The 17345-nt window shown below is 33.1% G+C and overlaps 3 protein-coding genes across 3 annotated transcripts in view; 2 read left to right on the top strand and 1 right to left on the bottom strand.

Annotated features, from left to right (window-relative positions):
• LOC139500383 (collagen alpha-1(V) chain-like) overlaps window positions 1-7489 on the bottom strand; it is a 30166-nt gene extending 22677 nt beyond the window's left edge. Inside the window, exons 1-4 of the mRNA XM_071289125.1 lie at window positions 7480-7489; window positions 5729-5747; window positions 4653-4723; window positions 1324-1439 (exon numbers count right to left, since the gene is read on the bottom strand). Of these exons, the coding sequence (XP_071145226.1) occupies window positions 1324-1439; window positions 4653-4723; window positions 5729-5747; window positions 7480-7489 (216 nt within the window). The remainder of the gene's footprint in view (window positions 1-1323; window positions 1440-4652; window positions 4724-5728; window positions 5748-7479) is intronic.
• A 621-nt stretch (window positions 7490-8110) lies between these two features.
• LOC139500382 (MATH and LRR domain-containing protein PFE0570w-like) lies at window positions 8111-10911 on the top strand. The gene is made up of 2 exons (XM_071289124.1): window positions 8111-9108; window positions 10798-10911. Exon 1 carries the CDS (start codon window positions 8111-8113, stop codon window positions 9080-9082), a length of 972 nt encoding a protein of 323 aa, XP_071145225.1. The 3' UTR covers window positions 9083-9108; window positions 10798-10911.
• LOC139500381 (uncharacterized) lies at window positions 9719-11212 on the top strand. Its single transcript, XM_071289123.1, has one exon. It carries the CDS (start codon window positions 9719-9721, stop codon window positions 11210-11212), a length of 1494 nt encoding a protein of 497 aa, XP_071145224.1.
• The last annotated feature ends 6133 nt before the right edge of the window (window positions 11213-17345 follow it).

The following is a 17345-nucleotide window of genomic DNA, read 5'->3' as shown; positions in this document are numbered from 1 at the left end:
CAAACTTAAGTTTGAGAACAGAAATGAAAAATTAAGCAATTTTTCCATTTGTAAAGGGACATAACTCTAGAACCATTAGAGTGACACCACTAAAATTCAAACTTGATCTGTATTTTGTAATGAGCATTGCCCATAAATTTCATACCATTTGGTTAAGGTAGCAATACACAGTTAGGAGTTGAGTTTCGCATTTTGGCCCCTGTGGATTTTTAAAATAGGAAAGTTATTGTGTAATAAAATTCATTTTTAGACAGATGAGTGCTAATTTAGCCTTCAAAGATGGTTTATAAGTTCATCAAGATTATTTTTACATGTTTTATGGGCTGTTTTCTGTTTGACAATCCGTATTTTCATAGCTAGACCGACCATCAGTCCAGAAATTAATGTACTGTTTACAAACACTCTTTTTCTAAACGAAGTTTTTGACGCAATTTTACAAAAAAATGAGATGAAAGACATATGATTTTCATTGGATTTGCTGAATGATATATGTACACAGTTTCAGAAAAGATATTACTTCAAGCGATTGAAATTCTACTTTTAGCCAAATTTTGGGGAAATATGTGACATTTACCCCCCCCTTTTTGCAATATTTTATAACAAATAAATGCAGATTGTTGCCATGGATACACCAAAAAGAAATTATATTTTACCATTTTATATACTGGATATAAAATCTATGGAAGATTCTGATTACATACATATGCCCATATATGACACAAACAGTAAGCTTGATATTGCAAGAAAGCAATGAAAAGGGGATGGTAAAATTCATAAGGGCAAATTTTAGTATTTTTTCCTAACTGTTTATTGCTACCTAAGGCAAACTAAAGTTAGAGTAAGAAACACAACTATGGGACGTACAGACAAACAAGGTTAAAACTTGCATAATAAAAAACATAAACAACGTCTATATATAAAACAGGCAGAAGTTTTGTTTCATTTATATGGAAAATACCAAATAATGATTCAGAACACATGTACTTTGACTTAATACTGTAAAGTTGTTTATTTGGAGTACATCTTATTAATTGGAGGTTTTATTTATCTGTTTCACATCTCCTGTACTGGACCCCATAGATCCTGAATATTGGTTTATTTACCTGCTCAGTGTTTCCTGTACTGGACCCCATAGACCCTGAATATTGGTTTATTTACCTGCTCAGTGTTTCCTGTACTGGACCCCATAGACCCTGAATATTGGTTTATTTACCTGTTCAGTGTTTCCTGTAAAGGACCCCATAGACCCTGAATATTGGTTTATTTACCTGTTCAGTGTTTCCTGTAAAGGACCCTGTAGACCCTGAATATTGGTTTATTTACCTGTTCAGGAGTAGGCACATGAGTGTCTAACTTTTGTTCTGACTGAGGACCATTCCTAGACTCTTGGCAATTGTTGTTCAGGTCTCTATCAATTTCATTATTTGGACTGTTGTTATCTACAAAGAGTTGAAGGAATGTAAAATACAGTTATGAAAATATAACAAAGAGTGCACACACTGAAATGTCTCGCCTTCTTAACTAATCACTGATATCATGTTGGCAGTCCTAAATATAACACTTTATTAAAAACTGTCACATAAACCTAACATTTACCAAGAAAACTAAACAATGACTAATGAACCATAAAATTGAGGTCAAGGTCAGATGAACTATGACAGGCAGACGTGTACAGCTAACAATTCTTCCATACAACAAATTTACTTGATCTATTGCTTATAGTTTGAAAAAAAACTTAACTATAACCACTGAACCATGAAAATGAGGTTAAGGTCAGATGACACCTGCCAGTTGGACATGTACACCTTACAGTCCATCCACATACTGAATATACTAGACCTATTGCTTATAGTATCTGAGATATGGACTTGACTACCAAAACTTGTTCACTGATCCATGAAATGAGGTTGAAGTCAAGTGAAAACTGTCTGACAGTCATCAGGACCTTGCAAGGTACACACATACCAATTATAGTTATCCTATTACTTATCATAAGAGAGAATTTACCATTTAAAAAAATCTAAACTTTTTTTCAAGTAGTCACTGAACCATATAAATTAGGTCAAGGACATTGGACATGTGACTGACAGAAACTTCGTAGCATGATGCATCTATATACAAAGTATGAAGCATCTTCCACCTTCTAAAATATAAAGCTTTCAATAAGTTAGCTAATGCTGCTGCCACTGCCGTAGCTGCCGCTGCTGGATCACTATATCTATGTTAAACTTTCTGCAACAAAAGTTGTAGGCTCGACAAAAACTAACTAGAGTCTCCAAGGAGCCTGTGTCACTCACCTGATATTTTTTATTTACAATTGATGCATGAAACAATAATGCAACATTCATACTTTTTGCTTAAGTTTCAGAGATAACAAGAATGTTTCCCAAGTACCTGGATGAATCATTTTCTATGTTCAGTGGACCGTGAAATTGGGGTCAAAACTTTAATTTAGAATTAAAATTAGAAAGATCATATCATAGGGAACAAGTGTACTAAGTTTCAAGTTGATAAGACTTCAACTTCTTCAAAAACTACCTGGACCAAAAACTTTAACCTGAAGCGAACGGACGAAAGGAGGCACAGACCAGAAAATATAATGCCCCTCTACTATCGTAGGTGGGGCATAAAAATCAAAAACTGCATTTTCCCCCTATGTTATATTCTTAGCCATGTCAGCATGTTGGTTGAAAGGCAACGTAACAGAACACATTTTTAAAACTAAATTTTACCCTGATGAAAATAGTGGCCAATATAAAAAAGAAGATGTGGTATGATTGCCAATGAGACAACTATCCACAAAAGACCAAAATGACACAGACGTTAACAACTATAGGTCACTGTACGGCCTTCAACAATGAGCAAATCCCATACTGTACATAGTCAGCTATAAAAGGCCCCGATAAGACAATGTAAACAATTCAAACGAGAAAACTAACAGCCTTATTTAGGTAAAACTAGAGGCTCTAAAGAGCCTGTGTCGCTCACCTTGGTCTCTATGTGAATATTAAACAAAAGACACAGATAGATTCATGACAAAATTGTGTTTTGGTGATGGTGATGTGTTTGTACATCTTACTTTACTGAACATTCTTGCTGCTTACATTTTTCTCTATCTATTATGAACTTGGCCCAGTAGTTTCAGTGGAAAATGTAAGTAAAATTTACAAATTTATAAAAATTGTTAAAAATTGACTATAAAGGAAAAAAAATAACTCCTTAGGGGGTCAATTGACCATTTTGGTCATGTTGACTTATTTTTAGGTCTTACTTTGCTGTACATTATTGCTGTTTACAGTTTATCTCTATCTATAATAATATTCAAGATAATAACAAAAAACTGCAAAATTTCCTTAAAATTACCAATTCAGGGGCAGCAACCTAACAACGGGTTGTCCGATCCATCTGAAAATTTCAGGGCAGATAGATCTTGACCTGATAAACAATTTAACCACAGTTAGATTGGATCTAAATGCTTTGGTTTTTGAGTTATAAGCCAAAAACTGCATTTTACCCCTATGTTCTATTTTTTGCCATGGTGGCCATCTTGGTTGGTTGGCTGGTGTCATATGGTATTTTGAACCCCATGGTAAATTGTCCCTGGGGTCAAAATACCGCTATGGTAAATTGAACCCCCCTGTATGGAAAATTGAACCCCCATGGTAAATTGAACCCCCTGTTTTTTTCATCCTAGATGATTATTAGAACATTATACATTATTCTAAAGCTTACCATACATTAAAAAATCATTCATACAAGGAGGGGAGGTACATTTTCTATGCTTAATTAAAAGAAATATCTTTGCTTGGTATATATAAGTGCTCTGAAGTCTTTACCAACAAAATGTCATTCAAAACACTTATTGACACATTATAACTAGACCATATGTAGCTTAAATGCTTTAATTATTTGTAATTATAACATATGTATATATATATATATGTATATATATATACGGTTATCTTTTCCAGCAAGTTAAATACATACAAACTACTAATTGGTGTATTCTAATTACATTAAAGAGTTAGAATTGCCAGATTGTTAGAAATTAAAGGTCTAGAGTAGGGGGTTCAATATACCGCAGGGGGTCAAAATACCATGGAAAAGTAAAATTTTCAAAATATCTTTTCCAGCAAGTTTAATACATACAAACTACTTGTTGGTGTATTCTAACTACATAGAAGAGTTAAAATTGCCAGAATTTTTTTAATTAAAGGTCTAGAGTAGGGGATTAAAAATACCGCAGGGGGTCAAAATACCATGGCAAAGTAAAATTTTCAAAATATAGAGACTCCGCCTATCTTATCTTGATTGACAATTGAACAGTTACACGTGCTTAAAGTTCATTGACTTTATCTATATATAACACACTGGGGTTTTATAACATGGGCAGTTCTATATAATGTAGTTTTATAATAAACATGTATTAATTATATGGATTAATTCAATTGGCCTCTAACGATGGTAACATAACACTAAGTTTCAAGTTGATTGGACTTACTCCATCAAAAACTACCTTGACCAAAAACTTTAACCTGAAATTGCACTATCATTTTCTATGTTCAGGTAACCGTGAAATTGGGGTAAAAAGAAATCTTGATCATATCATAGGTGGGGCATAAAAAGTTTAACTAATACTAAAACTAACTTACTTAGATTAAAAAAATCTTTTAATAGGGGGTACAATGGGACAATTTTCCCACTCACTTCTGGCTCAAAAAACCTGTAATATAAAACAGAATTAATTACAATAAAATAAATAACAAAACTAAAAAAAGACACATCTACCTAAATCATAATACAAAATGCAGGATCATTGGTCCTGTTTTTTTCTTTCTTATAAAATAAATGTCTTTTGTCTTTTGTCTTAACTCATTTTGTAATCTAAATTATTATTAGAAATGGTTTTAAAAAGAAAATATTTTATTTAATCTTTAAATTTTTTTAAGTTATGTATCAGTAGAACAAAATAATCTAAACTGCCCAAAGTAAAAAGTCTTAAAAACTGTAAACTTCCTATGTCAAAAAGACCGCAAGTTTAAAGTCATAAAAACTTTAAAGTATCTTATGTAAATAGTGTAAATAATGTTGTTGTGTTTAATGATTGATAATTTTCATTACTTTTGTTCATTTTTTGGTGGTGGAACTGTTTGACATACGAACGTATGGTTACCCCATAAAAGGTGTAAAGATCAAGAGAAAAAGAAGAAGGTTCGGCAGAATTTAGACAAGCTATTAATAAATACACTACATCTACGTTCTATGTTGAACTGTCAAACTTGACCAATACTTAACGCTTCCGGTGGGCGCAAGAAAAAGAGTAATTTTGTAAGATAACCAAAAATATACAAGTGAGTATAAAGTTTGATTTGATTTTGATTTTTGGTGTTTTACGCCACTTTTAAGCACCACATTTAGGCTATTTCATGGCAGCCAGTTTTTATTGGGGGATGAAGCCAGAGTGCCTGGAGAAAACCACCTTTGAAAGGAAAACTGACATTCCTAGTCCTAGTCAATAAAGTTTGACAAATAAAAATAGAGAAAAAAACTAATAATATTAAAGTAAAGTAATAAAAAGGGGGAAGTCCCTTTTGCTTTTCGTTTATCACACTGTTTTATTTATCAATACTTTTGTACACTAAAATATTTTAAAGGTGCGTACATCACAATCAATCATAGATATTTATATGTCTAGCTCTATATAGCTTTTTCATTTTATGTCACTTACTTTGTTTTTAAGCCTTTTCCTAAAATAGAAGATTGAATTTAAATTAATACCATGAAACCAATATAATAGGGAGACTGGTCCTCAGTCAACGTATAATTGTTCCGCCTAACTGAAATTACACTTGAAACTTTGTCATAAACATTAATTATGTCCTAATATCTGTACGGTACCTGTTGGAACACTTGAAATATTCTATACAATTCATTCCATAAGGAATATATACAGTATTATTATATGACTATAAGTTTTCTGTTTTCTCATTGGCTAAAAGCATAGAAAATCCTCTTTGATAAATCATTAAATTCACAAAGGCAAAAATCACAAGAAGATAATAAAAGGAGAAGGTCCGGTAATGGCCGATTTTGGCCTCAAATTTCAGGTTCATCTAACGAAAGATTTTGGACACTTTTTAAACACTTAAGTGTCTATTTCAATTGATTCAGTTAGTTTAAGTGACAGATTTTAACTGATTAAGTCATTAAAAACCCTCCGATTCAAGCTTAAATATGAAAAATCTATCAAATATGCAAAAAACCGTCACCTTTCAGATGGTTTTTGTCAAAAATGAAAGTGGCCGCATCCGTGTTCATCCTCAACCTTCATATATGTTATGTATTATCATCAAATGCAACTTGCGTTTCAATATTATGAATGAACACGAATGCGGCCACTATCAATTAAGACGGAAACCGTCTAAAATTTAACTAAAATGCTAAAATTGTGAAGATTTCAGTAATTTAGCATGACTAAATGATGTTAGTACCCGATATATGTGCATTGTATTGTCAAAAACAGCCCATATTTGTGTAGCAGAAACATTTTACTTTCCAATAAATATCTAAAAGATTACATTTTCACAATTTTGCAAAACTGTTATATTTTGGGGCCAAATAGTATCTTACTGAACCTACTCCTTTGTAAGGGTTCCGCGGAACCCAGTGTCTAGCCTACTTTTGCTGTTAATCACACACTCAACAAAAATGATGAAAAAAATCAATAAAATTATTCCTCTTGATTCTATCTTTTGATTATCAGAAGCTTCTGTCCAAGTTTGGTAAATTAATCCAGTATAGTTTAAGAATCTTAAAAATGTTTTAAGATTCTTAAACCAAAAGTTGTCTGCTCTATTAATCGGGTTGTTGTTGCTTTGACACATTCCCCATTTCCTTTCACAATTTTATTTAAGTCCATTTCTAAGTAAAATACGGGAAAAATGGAATTTTTTTACCTAATTTACTTCTTAGGATACTATCTTATGATTAGAAACATGCTTCTGTCCAAGGTTGGTACAAATCCAGGATAGTTTAAGAAAGTTATTAAAATTTCAAAACCTTAACCACAGAGTGAATATTTGTGGACGCCGCCGCTGATGACGACGCTGACGCCAACGCTGACGCCAACAGAATGTAGGATCACTATGTCTCGCTTTATTGACTAAAGGCGAAGGCTCGACAATAAGATTTGGAACAGCGTCTGTATACTAAATATAGATATTCCAAGGTAACATCTTTTCTTCTTTATTTTGGTGTACTTTTTTAATAATTTTATTGAATAGTTCAGCTTGAGGCTTTTTAGGGAATTAATTGATGGGGGGTGGGGGGGGTGGGGGGGGGGGGGGGTCGGAAGACACTTTAATCAAAATTTGATGGGTGGTGGTTATTTCAAGAAAACACTTAAAGGAAATATCTTATTTTATTGAACAATAGATGACTTAGAGGCTTCCACGAGAGAGAACGGAAGTTCGTAACTACCAAAGGACATTACGGTCACGTGACGCCACTGGTCAATTCTTATAAACAAATCTCCAAGTTTTTTTACAAATAATTACCAAATAAACAGTTTCGTATGTGTAGGAAAATAATATATTTAGTGCAGGAACTAACAGTGTTTCTTTTTAAGTGAATTTTACGCGTGGATGTATTTCTAAACGAAAGAATATTAATTGGATTTATTTATGAAAACAGTTACGCTATAATGGCGACGGCCGAACGAGGCCACACGTCCGAGATGGACAATTCTCCTCGAGATGAGGAAATGATAAATGCAATAAAGAGAAGAACTCGTGAGATTTATCGAGTTAAAACTGGGAAAGCCAGCGAAACTCCAAGGCCTGTGCAACGAGATGTTGATGAAACAGGACCAAGTGATATTGACAATACACCTTATCGCTATTTGTCCGCCATTGCTGGAAATCACACAGGTTCCCGTAAAATTTTGACGTCATAAAACAAAATGTCTGACGCCACAATGGAAAAGTGATTGTTGTTGAGGTCAAAAGTTCAAGCGGACGGGTCAGCCGGGAATAGCGATAAGGTGTATATTGGAGAGGGGTCAACCGGAAATGACCTTACAATGCAAGCATTGTGGGACAAAATATCTAACATGGCCGATGTAAACAAACGGCAGATAGAATCCCATACAGAGATTATTGCCAATATGCTTACCGTGCAAGACGCGGTTACCAACAAAAATGTCCAGAAAACGAAAACAAACAATAATACGCAAAAGGACAAAGCTGACAACGAGGTTAACCTCATAAATAATAACAATCAAAGTGATCTGTCAGATAATGGTCTGGAAGACATTTCCGACGATGACGATGATGAGTTAAACATCGATGATATTGTTGACGCAAATGACGATGCGGAGAATAAAGCTTTTCTAGATGAACTAGAGAAAATGTACGAAGAGCCTAAGAAATTTGGTGACAGTATAGATAATCAGATGGCTAAATTGGTAGATCAGGCTATAAATAAGCCAATGAAAACAGAAACACTAACAAAGTTAGAGGAACAGTATTTAGTTCCAGAAAACTGTAAACGCCTTCAGGTCCCCAAAGTTAACAAAGAAATTTGGAGAGGGTTCAAGAGTAAGAAACAAAGGGATCCAGATTTGGCACTACAAAATGTGCAAAAATGCATGACAACTACTCTTCTAATGGTAGTTAAGTCTTTAAATGTTATGAAATCTGGAGGGGACATGAATGAGGTTAAAAACACAACAAAAGACATGTTTAAAATGTTAACCCATGGTATATATACATCAAATAGAAAACGCAAACAGCTAATAACGCCAGGAATTTCTAGTAAATATAGAAGGGTAACAGAGGTGGACACACCAGTTACAGAGTACCTTTTCGGGGACAATTTAGATACAAAATTGGAAGACCTTGAAAAAGAAGACAGGAGGACAAATAAACTCAGCTTTAATGACTCTTTTTTAGAGGAACGCAGAGTGGAGAAACGTCCAGGACCTCCATGGCAAAAACCACCCTATTTTCAGCCAAAGCATGCAAAAACTTCTGGACAAGTACATGGACAGAAGGGCAACAAGAACAAGAAGATGAAGGCCTGATTTCACAACAAAGACAAACGTTAAGTGTAAGTGAAAATATAACAGTGATAAACACAGTAGACAATTTTACAGGAGGGAAATTAAAACTTTTTGTACAAAATTGGGAAAAGTTAACAAGTGATGCTTTTATATTAAATGCAGTGAAGGGATACAAGATTGAACTAGATGAAATCCCAAAACAAAATTTTAGACCATCTCCAATAGTTTTTAATGAACAAGAAAACAATTTGATTACAATGGAAGTTAATAAATTCTTGAAAAAAGGGATTATTAGGGTGGTAATGAAAACAGAAAAAGAGGAATATTTTTCAAATATATTTATTCGCCCTAAGAAAGACAATACAATTCGAATGATTTTGAACTTGAAAAACTTCAATGAAAGTGTGTCAAAAATTCATTTCAAAATGGAAACATTTGGTACGAGCTTTAACAAACATACAACAAAATGATCATTTTGCATCGATTGATTTAAAAGACAGTTATTTTAGTGTACCAGTTCATGAACAGGACTGCAAATATTTAAAATTTATGTGGAATGATATCGCTTATCAATTTTGTGTATTACCACAAGGATTATCAACCAGTCCAAGAATTTTTACAAAATTACTTAAACCAGTATACTCTTTTTTGAGAAAAATGGGTCATATAAATGTTCCTTATATAGACGATAGCTTACTTATAGCACGCTCTTATGAAGACTGTCAGAACAATGTAAAACATACTATGGAATTAGTTGATAGTTTAGGCTTTACAGTACACCCAAAGAAATCTGTCTTTACACCAACTAAAGAAATAACTTTTTTAGGATTTATAATTAATTCTGAAAATATGACAGTTAGATTGACACAAGAAAGGATTTTAAATTTACAAGATTTATGTGTTAATGCATTGCATTCGAAGGAAATAACTATTCGAAGTTTTGCTACAATTATAGGAAAAATGGTTGCCAGTGAACCAGGTGTACTATATGCTCAATTGTATTACAAAGATTTAGAAATATATAAAGAGAAAGTGTTAAAAAAGTTTTATGGGAATTATGATAGAAGTATTTGTTTACCAATTCATGTGAAAACAATATTTAATTGGTGGATAAAAAATCTTCCTTCTAGTTACAAACCAATAATTCAAAATGATCCTGATATTATAATGTTCAGTGATTCAAGTAAAACTGGCTGGGGTGGAATTAATAAAACCACTGGGAAGAAAACAGAAGGTTTTTGGTCAGCAGAAGAAAGAGAAATGCATATTAATGTTTTAGAATTAAAGGCAGCTTTCTTAACTTTACAATCATTGGCTGGGAATATTTCACAAAAGCATATTCGAATGAACTTAGATAATACAGTAGCTATTTCTTATATTGAAAATTTTGGAGGAAAAATTACAAATTTACATATTCTAGCAAAAGAAATATGGTTCTGGTGTTTAGAACGAAAATTATGGATTAGTGTGGCACATATAGCTGGAAAGCTAAATATAGAAGCCGATAAACTATCTAGAAAATTAAATGACGACATAGAATGGACATTAAAAACAGAATTATTTGAAAAATTACAGAGTACTGTAGGGACAATGCATATAGATTTATTCGCTAGTAGGCTTAATAATAGGACAACTCAGTATGTTTCATATAAGCCAGACCCACATGCAATAGCAATTGATGCATTTACTATAAAGTGGACTAATAATAATTTTTATTATATCTTTCCTCCTTTCAGTGTCATAGGACAGGTGCTTCAGAAAATCATCAAGGACAAGTTAGACAAAGTAGTATTGATAGCACCACTTTGGCCAACACAAATATGGTTTCCGCAATTATTACATCAGATCAGTCAACAATCATACATCCTGCCGAAAAACAGTCTCTTTCTACCACAGGATCTGAAACGAATTCATCCAATTTCAAACCTCCGTCTGGGAGCTTTTATCTTGTCCGGGAAAGCTTGGAAAATAAAGGACTTTCAACACTCACTGCCGACATCATTTTACAATCTTGGAGGCAATCCACAGGAAAACAATATGGGACTTATTTCAAAAGATGGATGTGTTTTTCAAATAAAAGACAAACTGATCCACTTGATCCATCTACAAATGTATAAACACTGTGCTGTCCTTCTTATCATCACTTTATGATAGTGGATTAAGTTACAGTGCAATCAACACTGCTAAATCAGCAATATCTTCAATTTGTTCTGTGACAAGTGGGATAGACATTGGGAAACATAAACTAGTAACTCGATATATGAGGGGAATTTTCAATGCTAGACCGTCTCTTCCCAAATATACAGAAACATGGGATGTAAATATAGTTTTAGATTATTTGAAAACATTACCTGCAAATGAGGAATTAACATTATTACAACTATCACAAAAGCTAGCATTATTGCTTATGCTGCTTAGTGCGCAACGCTGTCAAACTGTTCATTTGATAAAACTGAATAATATTACTATTTCTAATGACAACATGAAAGTGTACATAGTAGACTTAGTTAAACAATCCAAACCAGGGAAGCACATTGGACCATTGGAATTTAATAGACATGATGATAATAAACTATGTGTTATTGTAGCAATGGAAGAATATTTGAAAAGAACTTCAAAACTCAGGGGACAGGAAAAATCCCTTTTCATTTCATGTGTTAAACCTTTTAAAACTGTAACAAAAAGTACAATATCACGTTGGATAAAACATTTATTAGGAAAAGCAGGAATTGATATAAAAGTGTATGGGACACATAGCTGTCGATCAGCTTCATCGTCTAGCGCTGCAGCACATGGGATTCCATTAAATAATATACTGAAAACAGCCGGTTGGAGCTCAGCACAAACTTTTTACAAATTTTATTTTAAACCTATTCAAACACAAACATTAATTGATAGCTTATTGGAAAACAAATAATAACATTTATTACAATGTATGTTTTTGTTATAAATGTATATTCATGTACATATATATAGTTGGAATAATAGAATAGTACATAATTAGAATTTTTATTAGTATCCAGAATTGCCTACACATACATCCTGGTGTGAATGATCTAAAATGTAGAACTCTAAAGTCTCGTGGAAGCCTCTAAGTCATCTATTGTTCAATAAAATTTCCAAATTAATCGAAACTTGTTGAAGATTGATTATAATTTTATTGAGCAATAGATGACTTAGGGCTTACACGCCCACCCAAGCTGTTGGGCCAGCTCCCTCCCTACACTACAATTTAGATCATTCATTCTCTAAAGAATGACCTTTGGTAGTTACGAACTTCCGTTCTCTCTCGTGTAAGCCCTAAGTCATCTATTGCTCAATAAAATTATAATCAATCTTCAACAAGTTTCGATTAATTTGGAAATTAAAAATTACGCATGGTGGGGTCAAATAAAAAGTGCCTTCCGACATCAACCCCTCCCCCCCCTCCCCCCGCCGCGATACATTTATTTTCGGAACAGCCCTTATGAAAATTAGCATCTGCAAAAGCAAATGATACAGTAAGTATAAAAATAGGGAGCAATTTTAAAGTATCTTGGGCAAATACTAGAAAAAAATGGAGACAGATACAAAGTCATGATGTTCAAGAAGTTATTTCGAGTTAGACTTTTCTATAATTTGATTTATTATATAGTAAGTTAGTAGTAAATACAGATAAATGGTATTGTAATACAATCAATGGCAAGCGTGCTGTATCAGCCACCCGTGATGATATTGATATCAGCACGGTTGCAAAAGCTTTATCACACCTTTAATCTGTATGACGTCACGTCATCGATTGCAGTCACCTTTATCAAATCCCTAATCTGTATGACATCATTTCAAACCTCCTTATCTGTATGATGTCATGTTACATAAAACACATCTACTTGAGGTATATATATATAAAAGTGTATATGATATGGCTTTTTCAATATCACATATCATATCAACCCTCAACCAATATAATCCCTTTGAGCAGAGCTCTTGGGATTATATTGGTGTCTCGGGTTGATACGGATGCGATATTGAAAAAGCCATATGATGTTCTCTACATAATTTGTACCAAAAGTAGTATACTTAACATAATGTATAATATCTTTTTCAGATAGAACAGGCCATATAAATTAAATTTGTTTTCATCAGAAAGTTGACTTAAAATCTGAAATGTTATTATTTCATTGAGCGAAGTGCTTGGTTTGCATACTCTTGTTCAAGCATGGGAACTGCATTAAAAATATAGATTTGATAATAGGCAGTGGTTATGATTACGTTAAAAACATTACCATAACAAAATGTTATTGGCCATAATATTCTGTATGTCCAAAATCAGGAGGCTCAGTGAATGTCCAAAAAGTAGGTGACACTAATCCTTTCATCATTATAAATAACTTGTTATTTACATCATACTTCCGTGTGACACACAGAAATATACTGACAAAAATGACAAGTAGATTTCTATGACTCCACACTGAAATCTTCTACACTGTCCAGTAATTCAATGGTTGTCTTTTATTATTGCGGTGTAGCATATTTTTTGTTTGTTAATTGTGTTGTACATAAACCAGGAATTTAGTTTTCTAGTTTCAATTTTTTTACATTTCTCATTTTCAGGCTTTTAATAGCTATATCTATGCAGGTATAATAATAATCATGGTCTTTATTCATTATTGAAGGCCATACAGTGACCTGATAGTTGCTAATGTCGAGACTACATCATTTGGTCTTCTGGATAGGTGTCTCATTGGCAATCATACTACATACTTTACTGATAACTGAAACAAATATACATCTATATACTATATACAAAATCATCATCTTATTATATATAAATCAGTATTTCAATATCAAAATAATTAAGTACAAAAGTTTGCTATATAGCAAAGCTATAAAAAAAATAATGAGAAATATATAGCTTACCATGATGGTAACTTGCAAAACCTAGTATGTTACTAGAAGTTACTTCTCCTTTAATACTCTACAATATAAGTTTATAAAAGCATGTGAAACAAATTTAAGAACAGAATATTTTTTTTGGTTATTGTATTTAGCGTGCAAATGCATTGATTGACCGTAGTACAGCACATTGTGTATGGAGTGTGTAAGCTTCAACCTTTAAAACCATTTAATATTAAAATAAACTGTTATCACAGAGATATATCTCGCCTTTTTGTTATTTTGGTTATGCAAATGTTGAAATCAAAATAGTTACACTTTAACATCTTACACAAGTTATGAAAATATTCAAAGTCAATGAACCATGACTGGGTTACATGGCTAAACAATCTGCATCTAATTGAGATGAGCCAATGCTTATATAACTGCATACTAATTAATACCATCATGACCATTGACTAATGTTATAAGTCGTTCCCAAATCTATATACAAACATTAACTATTAAACTATAGAAAAGTTTCAAAGTCAATAAGAGGAGGTGGGGCTATATAGTTTAAATGGAAACGATACTTGCAAATGATAATAAATTTGCATACCAAATGTCATATTATTTAGCAGTTCATCTTAAACTGATCTAATCACAAACTAAAACATGTAATCAAGATAAGTTTCAAAGTCATAAGACTGTGACTGAGGGGTGAGGCTAAACATTCTCCATGGAAATGAGATGTGCCAATGCTTATACAACTGGTTACTAATTCACATTGGCTTACCACTTATGGTTCCCTTTGAATTGACCTAATCACAAACTAATACATGATAACTCAGAAAAAATTTCCAAGTCAATAGACCATGACTAAGGTGGTGGAGCCAAATTAACTCCATGGAAATGAGATGCCAATGTATACACAACTACAGACCAAATATCATTGACCTACCACTTGTGGTTCCCCATAAACTGACCTAATCAGAAACTAATACATGTAAAATCAGCAAAAGTTTTTTAGTCAATAGACCATGACTAAGGGGCAGAGCTAAATTAACACCATGGAAATGAGATATGCCGATGCTTACATATAACTGAATACCAAATATCATTGATCTACCACTAATGGTTCCCCATAAACTTGACCTAATCACAAACTAATACATGTAAAATAAGCAAAAGTTTCGAAGTTAAAAGACCATGACTGAGGGGCAGGGCCAAACAATCTCCATGGAAATGAGATTTGCGAATGCTAATACAACTGCATACCAAATATGATTGACCTACAACTTGTGGTTACCAATAAACTAACCTAATCACAAACTATTATAATACATGTAAAATAAGCAAAAGTTTCAGTCAATAGACCATGACTAAGGGGGCGGAGCTAAATTATCTCCATGGAAATGAGATGTGCCAATGCTTATACAACTGCATACCAAATATGATTGACCTACCACTTGTGGTTCACCATAAACTTGACCTAATCACAAACTAATACATTGTTGACGCCGCCGTCCCGGTAGCCGGAAAAAGCATTTATAACTATGTCACGTCAAGGCAAGACAAAAAATAGAAGGGTTCAGCGGAATCCAGTGTCTCGCCTATGTTTGCTGTTAGTCGCAGGCTCAACAAAAATAGGGAATAAATTATTTAAATTTTCCTCTAGATAATATCTTTTGATTGTAAGAAGCTTCTGTCCTAGTTTGGTAAAAATCCATGATGGTTTGTCACAACCTAATAAATGTTTTAAAAACTTTAACAGCAGACTGTACATGTACGTAATTAACTGGAGGAAAAACTAAGTCTTTTTATTAGCAATATACGGAAAAACTTTCTTTCTAGATACCAGTACTAGCTTTTGATCATAAGTATTTTTAGCTTCTGTTCAAGTTTTGTAAAAATCCAGGATGGTTTGTGAATCTAATAAATGTTTTAAAAACTGCAGATGTAATGTTATGTTAACTGGCAGAAAAACTAAGTTCATTCATAAGTAAAATACAGATAAACAGGATTTTTTTTTCAATTTACTTCTAGATACTATCTTATAATTATAAACAAGCTTCTGTCCAAGTTGGTAGAAATCAAGGATAGTTTGAGAAAGTTATTTTAGATTTCAGAAACTTGAACCCTTAGTGAATATTTGTGGACGCTGCCGCTTATGCCAACGAAATGTAGGATCGTTATGTCTCCCTTTTGTCTCAGTAGTTTTAAAGGAGAAGATTTTTGTAAGATTACAAAAGTTAACTATAATTTGTTAAAAATTTACTATAATTAAAGGACAATTAACTTTTGGTCATGAGCTTACTTTGCTGTAAACTATTGCTGTTTACAGTTAACTCTATCTATATTAATATTCAAGATAATAACCAAAAACTGCAAAATTTCCTTAAAATTACCAATTCAGAAAATTTCAGGGCAGATAGATCTTGACCTGATAAACAATTTTTAACAGCAGATTTGCTCTAAATGCTTTGGTTTCAGAGATCTATATAAGCCAAAACTTGCATTTTACCCCTATGTTCTATTTTTAGAAATAGTGCCCGTCTTTGTTGGTTGGCCGCAAATAAGTGAGTAGGTCATCAAACAAATTTTTAGATTCTAAAAGATGATTGTGGTTTGGTTAAATTTGGACCAGTAGTTTCAGAGACGAAGATTTTTGTGAAGGTTAACGGATGTCGACAGACCCCAAGTGATGAGAAAGCTTACTTGACCCATTGGGCCAGCTGTCCAGAGCTAAAAAGGCAGCATTCAATTCTTATTTCATTTTTTTAAGTTTCAACCATGGAATAACGAGTTATTAAGGGGGTAGACCTGGTATATGGAAGACAACTCTTACACATGTATTGAAAGTCATTTGTGCGTTTTAACATAGAAGTAATTCTAATGCAACAACGTTTGTAACGTTCATTATGATTGGATAACGTCACTAATTTTCATGGCATCAATTGACAACTGATGATATGGAACGAACGTGCAAGCGCAGACGACATATGACAGATTTTAAATACATGTTTTAATGCTTTTTGTCAGTTTCATTTGAATGGAGATAACAATATTGTATTTTAAGCTCCGACGGCATCAATTGGTGATTTGATGGTCACAAATACCTGTTTACTGTTTTTGCTAACGCATCGCCAGTAAACTTAATTTGCAACCAACAAATCACCAATTGATGCTGTGGGAGTACAATACAGTTGTCTCCTAATTTGAAAATTGATCTAGCATTTACAGTGTAGTCCCCAGTGTCCGCAGTCAGTGATATTATGCAGTACCTGACTCCTCATATTGGCAATGTAACACAAACAGAATCGTTTAAGTATTCTGAAGAGTCAGAAAAGATTAAAATAGATAGTTCAAAATAAACAACAATACAATGATTAATATTTTTGTCCATCTGATGAGTTCAGCCTTTTTCAAC

This window comes from Mytilus edulis, chromosome 13 (assembly GCF_963676685.1).
Source record: "Mytilus edulis chromosome 13, xbMytEdul2.2, whole genome shotgun sequence".
Classification (NCBI taxonomy): Eukaryota; Metazoa; Mollusca; class Bivalvia; order Mytilida; family Mytilidae; genus Mytilus; species Mytilus edulis.
The sequence above is the reverse complement of the archived record's forward strand: the minus strand, read 5'-3'. Positions and strand labels throughout refer to the sequence as shown.